The sequence below is a fragment of the Babylonia areolata genome, chromosome 26, assembly GCF_041734735.1.
Source record: "Babylonia areolata isolate BAREFJ2019XMU chromosome 26, ASM4173473v1, whole genome shotgun sequence".
In the NCBI taxonomy this organism is placed as follows: domain Eukaryota; kingdom Metazoa; phylum Mollusca; class Gastropoda; order Neogastropoda; family Buccinidae; genus Babylonia; species Babylonia areolata.
The window spans coordinates 22,866,378-22,877,486 of record NC_134901.1 but is presented as its reverse complement, the minus strand read 5'-3'; the positions used below and the strand labels follow the sequence as shown (position 1 = coordinate 22,877,486).

At 42.5% G+C, this 11,109-nt stretch overlaps 1 protein-coding gene across 2 annotated transcripts in view; it reads right to left on the bottom strand.

Annotated features, from left to right (window-relative positions):
• The window catches only part of LOC143300671 (uncharacterized), a 7,496-nt gene extending 4,007 nt beyond the window's left edge, over window positions 1-3,489 (bottom strand). Inside the window, exons 1-2 of one of the 2 annotated variants that reach the window (XM_076614509.1) lie at window positions 3,355-3,489; window positions 1,766-2,098 (exon numbers count right to left, since the gene is read on the bottom strand). In XM_076614509.1, coding sequence (XP_076470624.1) covers window positions 1,766-1,997 — 232 coding nt within the window. In that variant the 5' untranslated portion in view covers window positions 1,998-2,098; window positions 3,355-3,489. Of the gene's footprint in view, window positions 1-1,765; window positions 2,099-3,348 lie in introns of both variants that reach the window. The other variant, XM_076614510.1, reaches the window with a different exon arrangement.
• Window positions 3,490-11,109: the final 7,620 nt, after the last annotated feature.

Sequence of the window (11,109 nt, the reverse complement as noted above, 5' to 3'; positions counted from 1 at the left end):
TGTCTGTTCCTTGAACCTCAGTCTCATAGACAACTGCAGTTCACTACTCACTGGTTTGCCCTCTGATTGATTTGATAATACACCTTCACATGCTCTTGAACAACGGTGCCAGAGTCATTCTCAAATAGGCATAAAAAAAATTCTGCCTCTTTCTTGCGTCAACTTCATTGGTTGCCCATCCAGTACAGAATTCTGGCATATTTGCTTATCGCTACTTCGAAAATTCTCTTATCGCCGCTACGTAGGTTCTATCCCATCTTACTTATCTTCTGTTCAGTTTATTATGCACCTTTCCCGTTCTCTCAGGTCTTTTGGAGAACAGCTCCTTCAAGTTCCGAAAGTATCTTCAAAGATATTTGGTTAGAGGGCTTTTCAGTATCAAGCACCTTCTGTCTGGAATTCTCTTAACCGTTAATCACTAACCCTGTCTTCTTAAAAAACAACAACAACAACAACAAACAAACAAAAAAACAAAACAAACAAACAAACAACAACAACAAAAAACAAAACGAAACAAACCCCCCCCCCCCCACAAAAACAACCACAAAACAACTTATCTGTTCAAAATGACCTTTTGATGTGAAGAAACATCTGTCGTGTTTCTTTTCTTTTTTTTTCGGCGGGGGAGTGGGGGGAGGAGGGGGGGGGGGCGTTGCTGCCCCATCATCTGCACCATTTCAGTGGTATTACTCCCACGCCGCTCATTTAGATTCCCCCATACACGGCCACACCCGGGTTCATCTGTCACAGTTCCAGAGTCGGCAGTCCGCAGGGAACCATCGATGTTAGGTCGCCAGGAGGCCACACACCAGAGGAGACCCTGCACTGCTGCTGAGTCACTTCAGTGGTGTTCAGTGTTGCCTGTTAGATTAGTCGTATTTCCGTCTCCCCCCACTCTCTACACCCCCCTACCCCCACCATTGTTCTTGTTCTTGTTGCTTATAGTCCAGCCGACCGCACAGGGCCATATCAGGACTGCCCCCACCACCATCCATCTGAGTCTTCTTGTAATGTGTATGCTTGTGGTTGGGTCATTACTGTGTGTGTGTGTGTGTGTGTGTGTGTGTGTGTGTGTGTGTGTGTGTGTGCCCCTGTGTGCTGGGCAAATTTTGAGCATTTTTATGCGATTATTCATATCAGATATTTGTAGTTTTGTCTTGGTGTATATAGATTTTGTTTTTCTCTTCTGTGTCCTCATGTGCTATCGTGTGGAATAAGACAGTATTGCATATGTACTGTTTTATGTGATACGCTTAGAGCCCAGCATATAAGGAGTTTGCGCCATATAAGTACCATCTTCTTCTTTTCTTCAGCTTATTATTATTATTATTATTATTATTATTATTATTATTATTATTATTATTGCCATCAAAGGAATCCTTGTAAAATTCGACTCCGAACAAATGGATAGGGACAGCAACTTGTCGAACCACAGGTTTTTCATCAGAAGAAGAAGAAGAAGAAGAAGAAGAAGAAAGATGATCTAACACCCTCACTGGGGAGAGCAGCCCTAATTTCACACAGATAAATTTGATGTAACCAAAAAAGTAATACAATACAATACAATGCAATGTAGCGCAACGCAACGCAACGAAACGCAACGCAACACGATACGATACGATACGATACTATACAACACACCACGATTCGACACAACACAACGTGACACGTACACTACCGTACGTGACGATACAATACAACGCAATAATACAACACAGCACAACCCAACCCAACCCAGCCTAACACAACACAACCCAATACTTACGGAATCCCACCACTCCGCTTATTTCGCAAGTGCTTACGCCGGCGTAGGAAATTTCTGTCTTGACGCAATGCATCCACAGGCCCTGTTGGAAAATGATATCATAGGAGTAGTCCTGGTACACCGTGGTCAGCCAGTAAGGGGCTCCCATTCCAGCCAAGAAGAGAGCGGTGGCGAGAAACAACAAGATCACCCCGATCTTGTAGCCTCCTGTGCGGCTGCTGAACGCTGACATGATGGTTGATGGTGTCAAATGTTGGTTTTTTTTCCCCTTCCCTTTTTGATTTCAACGGGTTGGGAATCTGAAATCGTCTTGTCTTTCCACAGTTAAGGATCCTGTACCAGAATTATTTTCTCTCTTTAAACAAACAAGAAAACAAAACAAAACAAAAAAACAACCCCCCAAAAAACAACAACAACAAAAAACAACAACAACAAACAAACAAAAAAAATCTGAAATCCTATTGTATCGTTGTTGTTTTCACTAAAAAGAAAGAAAAAAAAGTATCACTTTTCCAGTTTTCCTTTCGCCAGAGAAATAATGATGTGAATTTTCGGCAAACAGCGATGACTGCAGCAAAAAATAATGTAATAAGCACTACTCCCCCAACCAGGGGTGTTTCTTTACACGTACAATTCCGTTTCATACAGCGACAAACCACTGCTGTCGTTTACAAACCACTGAATAAACTGTGAAGTTTTTGGTTGAAATAATCTTTTTTTCCTTTCTTTTTTTTCTTTCTTTCCCCAAACCCATTATTCAAAGTGTTGGTGGTGATGCACATGTGTGCCTGAAACAGCCGGTTTGTCTGTGTTCAATCAGAGGACAGTAGTAAGACGTATTGCAGTCGACATAGTTTGAATTTTCATAATGATAATTTTTATGAAAACACACCCGCTTTTTATGAAGTGGTCCTTAACTCTTGTGTGTGTGTGTGTGTGTGTTAGTTTTCCGTGGTATAATCAGTCTGTCTGATAACGTTTTCGCTTCACCGCCAGCACAACAAAAGAAACAAAACAAGAGCAGGTTTATCAACTTCTGCAATTTTTTGTTGTTGTGTGTGTGTGCATCTCGCGGGGTGCTCGATAAGAAATGAGTGAAATATCCCACTGGGTCATAGCATATGAATTGAACATTTATGGTTTTTTCCCCCGAGTTTGCTATTTTTTTTCTTCTTTTCTATTTGGACTCTTCATTTCTCGTAAAAAGTAAACACATATTAATATCTTTTTTTTTCTCCAAAAATCTTTCTTTTTCTCTTGAAAATGTTAAACGCAGATGAATTAAAAAAAAAGAAAAAAAGAAGAAGAAAAAGTGGATGCAACAATGACAGCTGAATCCACCCCCCAAAAACAAACAAACAAAGACCAACAACCCCCCCAAAAAAAACAACAACAAAAAAACACACAAAAAACAAACAAACAAAAAACAACAAAAAAAACACGAAAGAAAACAAAAAATCAACAACAACAACAACAAAAACAAACAAACAAACAAACAACAACAAACCCCCCCCCACCAAAACCAAAGAAAGACAAAAACAAACACCAAAAGCAAACACACAAACCCCCCCAAAAAAACTCACACATACACACAGTGGATGTCAGAACTGTTTTCCTTTGAAGACTGCACTGTCACACGTTTGCTTGTCAAGTGCAGGAGTTCTTTAATGCCGGTCGTGGAGCGTTGTACGTCGTTGGGTGAATGTGGTGTGTGTGTGTGTGTGTGTGTGTGTGTCCGAGCGCTCGAGCAATGGACATGTCGCATGCACATCATCTGTGGCTGATCATCATTATCTGTTTTTCTTTTTTTTTTCCAGGAGAGCAAACTAGACTGGCTAGCAAAGCGCAACATTATTATTAATAATATGCACCATGCTGAATTAACGAGATTGCTTGGGACACATATCAGCAAAATGTCAGACGTTCTCATAGGCTTAGGTTCGTCTACACCCTCCCCCCTGGTCCCCTGAGCCCCCTCCCCAATCCCATCTCTCTTCATACCTCCCCCCTGTTCTCGTTCTCTCGTCGTTCTTTCTATTCGTAGGTGGAAGGCTTATTTCGGCTTTTGCTGTCAGCCATCAAAGCTCTAAAAAAATAGGTGGATAGCGCATGCCTTCTTTGAGCCCTTTTGCTAACTGAAGCCAGCGGAAGTGTTCAATCAGCCATTTTCGACTCGTGTCAGTATAGCGCGAAGCGGTAACTTCAAATATGTAGCTGAGCGCTCAGCTGGCTTTACGGCAAGCTTTCACTTGCTCGCGGCGTTAGGTAAGTTGACATTCCTATGTGTGCCTCCACAGCAAGTTTGCGCTAAGTGTCACTGTTTTCCTGTAATAACTTTGGTAAGTAAACCATTGGAAAATATCAATCAAGACACAACAGTTGGCATGTCGTGGGGGCAAGCATAACACGATTTCATCGAAGATACACGGTTACAGTTCAGAAACTACCACCAGTTAGCAGACGATTTCTCAATGGACTGACGGCCAGATACAAGGAAAAACATGGCGTCCAATTGGCTTCAGTTTTCCTGGCCAATGAGCTATCCATCTATTTTCAGAGCAGTGGTCAGCCATCCATTGTCCAATGGTAACGAGTGGTAACTCTCTCCATTCACAAGGTACACGACTTCAAGTCAGTGCTGTTTATGCTACCGATTCAGCTAGCACACAGTTAAATAAAAGATACATTGGAACAAATCCAGACACTTCCTCAAAAGAAAGGAAGCTCAGTAGACATGTATAGCTCAGTGCCTTATACCGATCATGTGACATGTGCACACAGCAGCAATGACAGAAGAATCGGTAGCTGAATCGGTAGCATCAGCAGCATTGACTTGTTACCACTCTTTATTATTTTGTAAATCATTTGTTCTCCTGGCCTCATTTATTCATCCGTTGACCGTTGCCATCCGCTCTCTCCTCACCATGTCTCTCTCTCTCTCTCTCTCTCCTCCGTGTCTGTCTGTTTGTCTCTCTCTTCTGAGGGTGTCATAATGCTAAATGGACAATAAAACCTTTGTCATTGTCACTGTCATTGACATTCTCTGTCTGTCTGTCTCTCAAGAGTTTTGAATTATTCATACTGACCGATCGAAAGCTCTGTCGTACATGTAATGTATGTATGCATGTGCGTGTTGACATGAATGCAAAAACCAACCCCGGATCAGGTTGAGCTGCTCTTTGGTGACGTGCTCTCGGCGAGGATAGCAGCGTCAGTTTAGCACAGAGAAATTTGTTGTGGCAAAAATGAAATACACTACAATACACACAATGCAAAGCAATGCTGATACCAGCCGCCGTGGGCAGCATTGTGTACTGACTGACGAATTTGAGAAGGCAAGGCAAACAAGGCAAGGCAAGGCAAACAAGGCAAGGCAATGTAAAGAAAGATAAAGGTAAGGGAAGGCAAGGGGAAGGCAAGGAAAGGCAAGGCAAAAGCGAGGCGAGGCAAGGCAGGGCAAAGGCAAGTTTAGGCAAGGAAACGTAAAGCAAGGCAAGGTAAATGCAAGGAAAGGTAAAGGGAAGGCAACACAAGGCAAGGCAAGGTAATGCAAGGCAACACAAGGCAAGGCAAAAGCGAGGCGAGGCGAGGCAAGGCGACCCAAAGCAAAGGCAAGGCAAGGCAAAGCGACTGAAAGGAGGGGTTTATTGAGAGGGGAGGCGGGGAGCGGGGAACGAAGTTATGTAAAGCGCTTTGAGCAGTATTTCTGGAGAAACGCTCTTTTTTAATGTCCATTATCATTATCAATTCTTGTTATCATTATTACTGTTGCATTGTATTGTATTGTATTGTATTGTATGACATTTTTGTCACAACGGATTTCTCTGTGTGAGTTTCTCAAGGAGGCGTCACTGCGTTTGGACAAATCCGTATACGCTGCACCACATCTGCTAGGTAGATGCCTGGCAGCAGCATAACCCAACGCGCTTGTCAGGCCTTGAGTGCATGCTTATATATTTAAGTAACTATCAGAGTGGATTTCTTTTTACATGATTTTGCCAGAGGACAACACTCTCGTTGCCATGGGTTCTTTTTCAGTGCGCACTCTCGTTGCCATGGTTTCTTTTCCTGTGCTGCACACGGGACCTCGGTTTATCGTCTCATCCGAAAGACAAGACGTTCAGTTGGGAGGTAGGGCAAGAACGAGATTCGAACCCACACCCTAACGGGCTCTCTATATTGGCAGCTGAGCGTCTTAACCATTCTGCCACCTTCTTCCCGTGTGAAATTCAGGCTGCTGTCCCTGGGGAGAGGGCGTTGTCACAGTACAGCACCACTCATACTTTACTTTTCATTCACTTATTCATTTTTTTTATATTCTATGTTAAGGTGTATTTATTTTCTTATAAACGTGGATTTTTCAACGGGATTTGGCCATGGAAGCCCTACTGTTGTCGTGGGTTCTTTTACGTGCGCTAAATACAAACTGCACACGGGGACAAGGACCACGGTTCACCGTCTCATCCGAATATAAACATCAAAGGAACTGTATGGATATGGTATTGCCATGCCACTCCAACCTTTATTGCATCAAATAATCGTTATCATTATCATCGTTGTCGTCGTCGTCATTATCACCATCATCGTCCTCGTCCATTCTCGCTCTGCTCTCAGTATGTCAACAATCATAATGAATGAATGAATGATGAATGATACGGATACTTATATAGCGCCTATCCTCGGTCGGAGACCAAGCTATAAGCACTTTACAAACTCCGGGTCATTTGCACAACAGGCTGCCATTGGGCGATCATCATTCGTTTCCTGTGTCATTAAATCAGATTTCACGCGCGCGCGCGCGCGCGCACACACACACACACACACACATATACACTCAGACAGACATGTAACATTTTACGTGTATGACCGTTTTGTTTATTTTTACCCTGCAGTGTAGGCAGCCATACTCCGTTTTCGGGGGTGTGTATGCTGGGTATGTTCTTGTTTCCATAACCAACCGAAGGATTACAGGATCTTTAACGTGCGTATTTGATCTTCTGGCCGCGTATACACAAGAAGGGGGTTCAGGCAATAACAGGTCTGCACATACGTTGACCCGGGTGATCGGAAAAGTCTCCACACTTTACCCACCAGGCGCCGTTACCGAGATGCGAACCCGGGACCCTCAGATTAAAAATCCAACGCTTTAACCACTCGGCTATTGCGCCGGTAATGTTATAATGTCGCCTCTACATCAATATCGGCCATCAGTGTCAGCAGAGACAAGGGAATCAATAACTGGAGGGACACGGTGGTGATCTACCGATTGCACAAAATGTTAAGGAACACTTCATAAAAGTAGGTATAATTTCATGATGTTAAAAAAAAAAAAAAAAAAAAAATCAATAAGATTATGCAAATTATGCAGGCTGTATAGTCTACTACCACTGGCCTCTCCTTTGATAAAGACAGTATTATATCATCATTTTAGATGAACAGACTATAGATAAATAAAGGATCATTAAGTATATTAACGGCTGTTTCAGGCACAAATACACCATAAATGAACAGCTTGAAAAAAATGCAGTAAAAATCGATGTTTGAGCCCCTAACATTTACAGTGATTTATAAACGATAGCTATGTTTTTTTCACTGTAAAAAGAAAGAGAGAGAGAGAAAAAAAAAAAGAAAGAAAAAGATTACATGTGCAAGAAAGCATCTCTATGTGTAATTAAAACCCCTTGACTGCCATAAACATATTGCGTACGTGCATAGTGACGTCACTGATGACGTCATCAGAAAAAGGCAAATACTCTGGAAGGCTGAAAATTCACACAGTTTGTCTAGAGCGGTATATCTCTAGACCATTTTCTCAGTTTTAGGCTGGTTGTTTTGGGTAATGTTTTATGACCTGAAACACCACTTTCTGCTGTTATCCCAAAGACGTGGAACAAGCTCCCTGATAACCTCCGTCATTCTGATTCCCTCGTATCTTTTAAATCTCGTCTCAAAACTCACCTTTTCCCTCAGCAGTAAGTTCAATTGTGGCAGGTCCACTTCCTTTGCGTTAGCTGTGCTTGACTATGTGTGTATACATGTGTATGTGTACATAACTACATGCATGTATATGAATGTGTATTGTGTGTGCGTGTGTTTATGTAAGTTTGTGCCTGCCTATGTGTGCGTATGTGTTAGGGTAGCTGTTAGATACACATGTATGTTAAAATGTATGTATGCAGCGCGCGCGCACGCGCGCGCGTGTGTGTGTGTGTGTGTGTGGTCACATTTTGGTGTGTGTATGTAACATAGATATGATGTTTTATGTTAACAAGAGCGTTTTTGTAAAGCACCAAGAGCAGATTTCTGGATAGTGTGCTATATAGCTATATAAGTATCCATTATTATTATTATTATCCCCCTGGCACTGAAGGGGTTTACGTAAGCGGTACTCGTTACATTGGGTGTTTACCCCCCCCCCCCGCCCCCCTCTTTGCCGAAAAGTCAAGGCCTGACAAAGCACGTTGGGTTACACTGCTGGTCAGGCATCTGCTTAGCAGATATGGTGCAGCATATAATTTATATGGATTTGTCCGAACGCTGTGACGTCTCCGTGAGTAACTGAACAGAACTGAAGTACCGACAAATCAGCATCATTTCAGTTCTCTGCCCCCCCCCCCCCCCCCAAAAAAAAAAAAAAAAAAGAAAAAAGAAAACTGCAAGTTTCCAAGTGGTCCCAAACTTTTTGTGAACCCTATGTATATAATCACACCACTTAGTGGGAGCGATCCGAACAGTTTGGGGGTGGCTTGACGGTCAAAGTATTCATGATCATTTGTGATTTGGTCGGCGGTTAGGTGCTCTGTGCCGATGTTCGGTATGTCAGTGATTAATAATTAATGAATGCCATCAAAAGATCTCATCCTCTGGTGGGTGGTGGTGGCGATGACACGGCGGAAGGACCTGACATTTGATAGGTCCTTTGGGGGATTGCTGACACGTTGTGGTGGGACGAACTGCGTGCGACAAGAGCAGCCAGTTGGCAATGCTTGTGGTAGGTGTCAGTCTGTTGGGTGTTGTTGTTGGTGGTGGGTTGGTGGTGGCAGGAGGTGGGGGTGGGGGATTGGGAGGAGAAGGCTTGGGAGGACACTGCGACACACACACACAGAAACACACACACAGAAACACACACACGGAAAGGTGCGTTCGCAACAATCAAAATGCCCTGTAGCTTTGGCGAACATTCACCCCATTGATATTTTTAAATGATGTTTGATTGTCAAATACAGCTTCAACATACGACCTCCACTATACGGAAAGAATTAACTTATCGGCACTAAAACATCTTGTGGGTGCAAGTCCAAAGTCACGAAGCCACTGTTGTTTAGAGAAACAGGAAGGTAGGCCTACCCCCCCCCCCCTTTTTTTTTTGTTTTGATGATGCTGATTCAAGGCGTGATCAGTTGTGCCTACAATTAGTGTGCATGAATGAGTACAGAGACCCATCCAAAAAGCTAAGAATGTATGTTTTGTCACTGTAAAGCCAAAATTATGTTACATGGTAGGCCTATATCGTGTGTATAGTGTTTGATAAAGTCATGATTTTAGCTTTGTTCGGAATTCAAAGACTTATAGATTCTCCAGTCAAGAACAGAACACCGCACTCGAAACTCACGATTTCTTTCCAAAGTCTGCACATTTCAACCAAACTGTAGTGTAACTCTAATGCCTTTTTCACATCAGCTCAGGAACGACAACTTTCGAAAGTGCATTGCTAAGTTTAGAATCGGTGTATATCCAATTAAATACAGTTATCTGCAGTGTAGACCAAATTATTGATGGTTATTACCCTTTTTGTTGCAATGCAGTTGAAAATGGAACACAGCTTTTGTTGTTGTTGTTGTTGTTGTTGTTGTTGTTTCTTTTGGTGTCTGCAATATGAGAATCTGACAGATGAGTTAATACCGCATGAATACTGCAGACACCAATCATTGTTGAAACTTTCTTCGATCTTAGCAAGCGATGATACTGAAAATTGTCTGAAACTATCGATTTGCATATACAACGCACTTAATATGAGGAGAAAATGCCTCGATAATGTGTAAATGAATGTATGATAGTCGTGTCCGACTATAACCATCAGAACAGCAGAAGAGGCAACTGCTGTCGCGACCATCTGGGCTAGAATTTGATTATAGTGGAGAGTGTCTTGCCCAAGTTATATCCACATTCTCTCGGCTAAGAGGGTTTTGGGACAGTCGGCGTTGGGATGGTTCCCAAAGGCAAACTAGCCCGCAAGGCTGCAGCACTAAAAGCCGGTGAAATTTTGCCTCCCAGTTTGAGAGTCATAGTCTCTCACAAAAGACTAAGCTGTAAATGATTTCCCATTGCAATGGAGAAACCATTGATAATGCAGCTCTCACTTTGCTGTTGGCCCAACTGTAAACTTATGTCAATCTGTTATATAAGCTGAGTGTTGGGCCAAGATACATATTAATCTATTCACCGTATTTTTTTTTTCACTCCTGGTGTAGTCAGAGGCCTGACAAATAAACATTTTTGTACTCTGACTTTTGACACACAGACAGATACACAAGCCACACGCACATTTACGCACGCATACAAGACAATCGTCCACCCCCTCAACAAACACACACAAACAAACATACACGCACGTACACATACTCACACACAGATACTTTGGAAGATGTTTCAGGCAAAAGGCTTGTATATCTGTATTATTTGTAACATTCTGGAATACATACAATAATAAGACTGTGTGTATTTTTACACAACGTCTTGTGTTCCACACAACTGGTGACCAGGAACCTCACGTTTTCGTAACTTCCACATTGTCATGTTACTCTGGCAAACATGTTGGTCTTTGCACACACACACACACACACACACACACACACACACACATATATATATATATATATACACACATACACACGCACACACCCCTCCCTCCCCTATACAAACACACACCCTCAGACAAAAAGTGAAAACACATGACAAAACACAGAGCAAACTGTAATGGTATGATTTATCAGCTACAATATATTTTCAACACCCACCTCTCTCTCTATGTGCCTCTGTCTCTCTCCATGACATGGCAGACCAATGTCACAGAGAGAGACAGAGACACAGAGGCCTATTCATTAAACCATTCAGAGTTCAGTTCTCTCTCTCTCTCTCTCTGTCTCTCTCTTGACATCTTAATGTTGTCATCATCTTCCAAAGATATTCAATGATGAAAACAACAACAACAAAAAACAACCCAACAAAGATCAGATTACTAGGTAAGGAACACCAACATCAGTGCAAACAATGAACCCCCTCCCCTCCCCGCCCCGCCCCCCAAAAAACAACAACAACAACAAAACAAAACCAAACCCAACAAC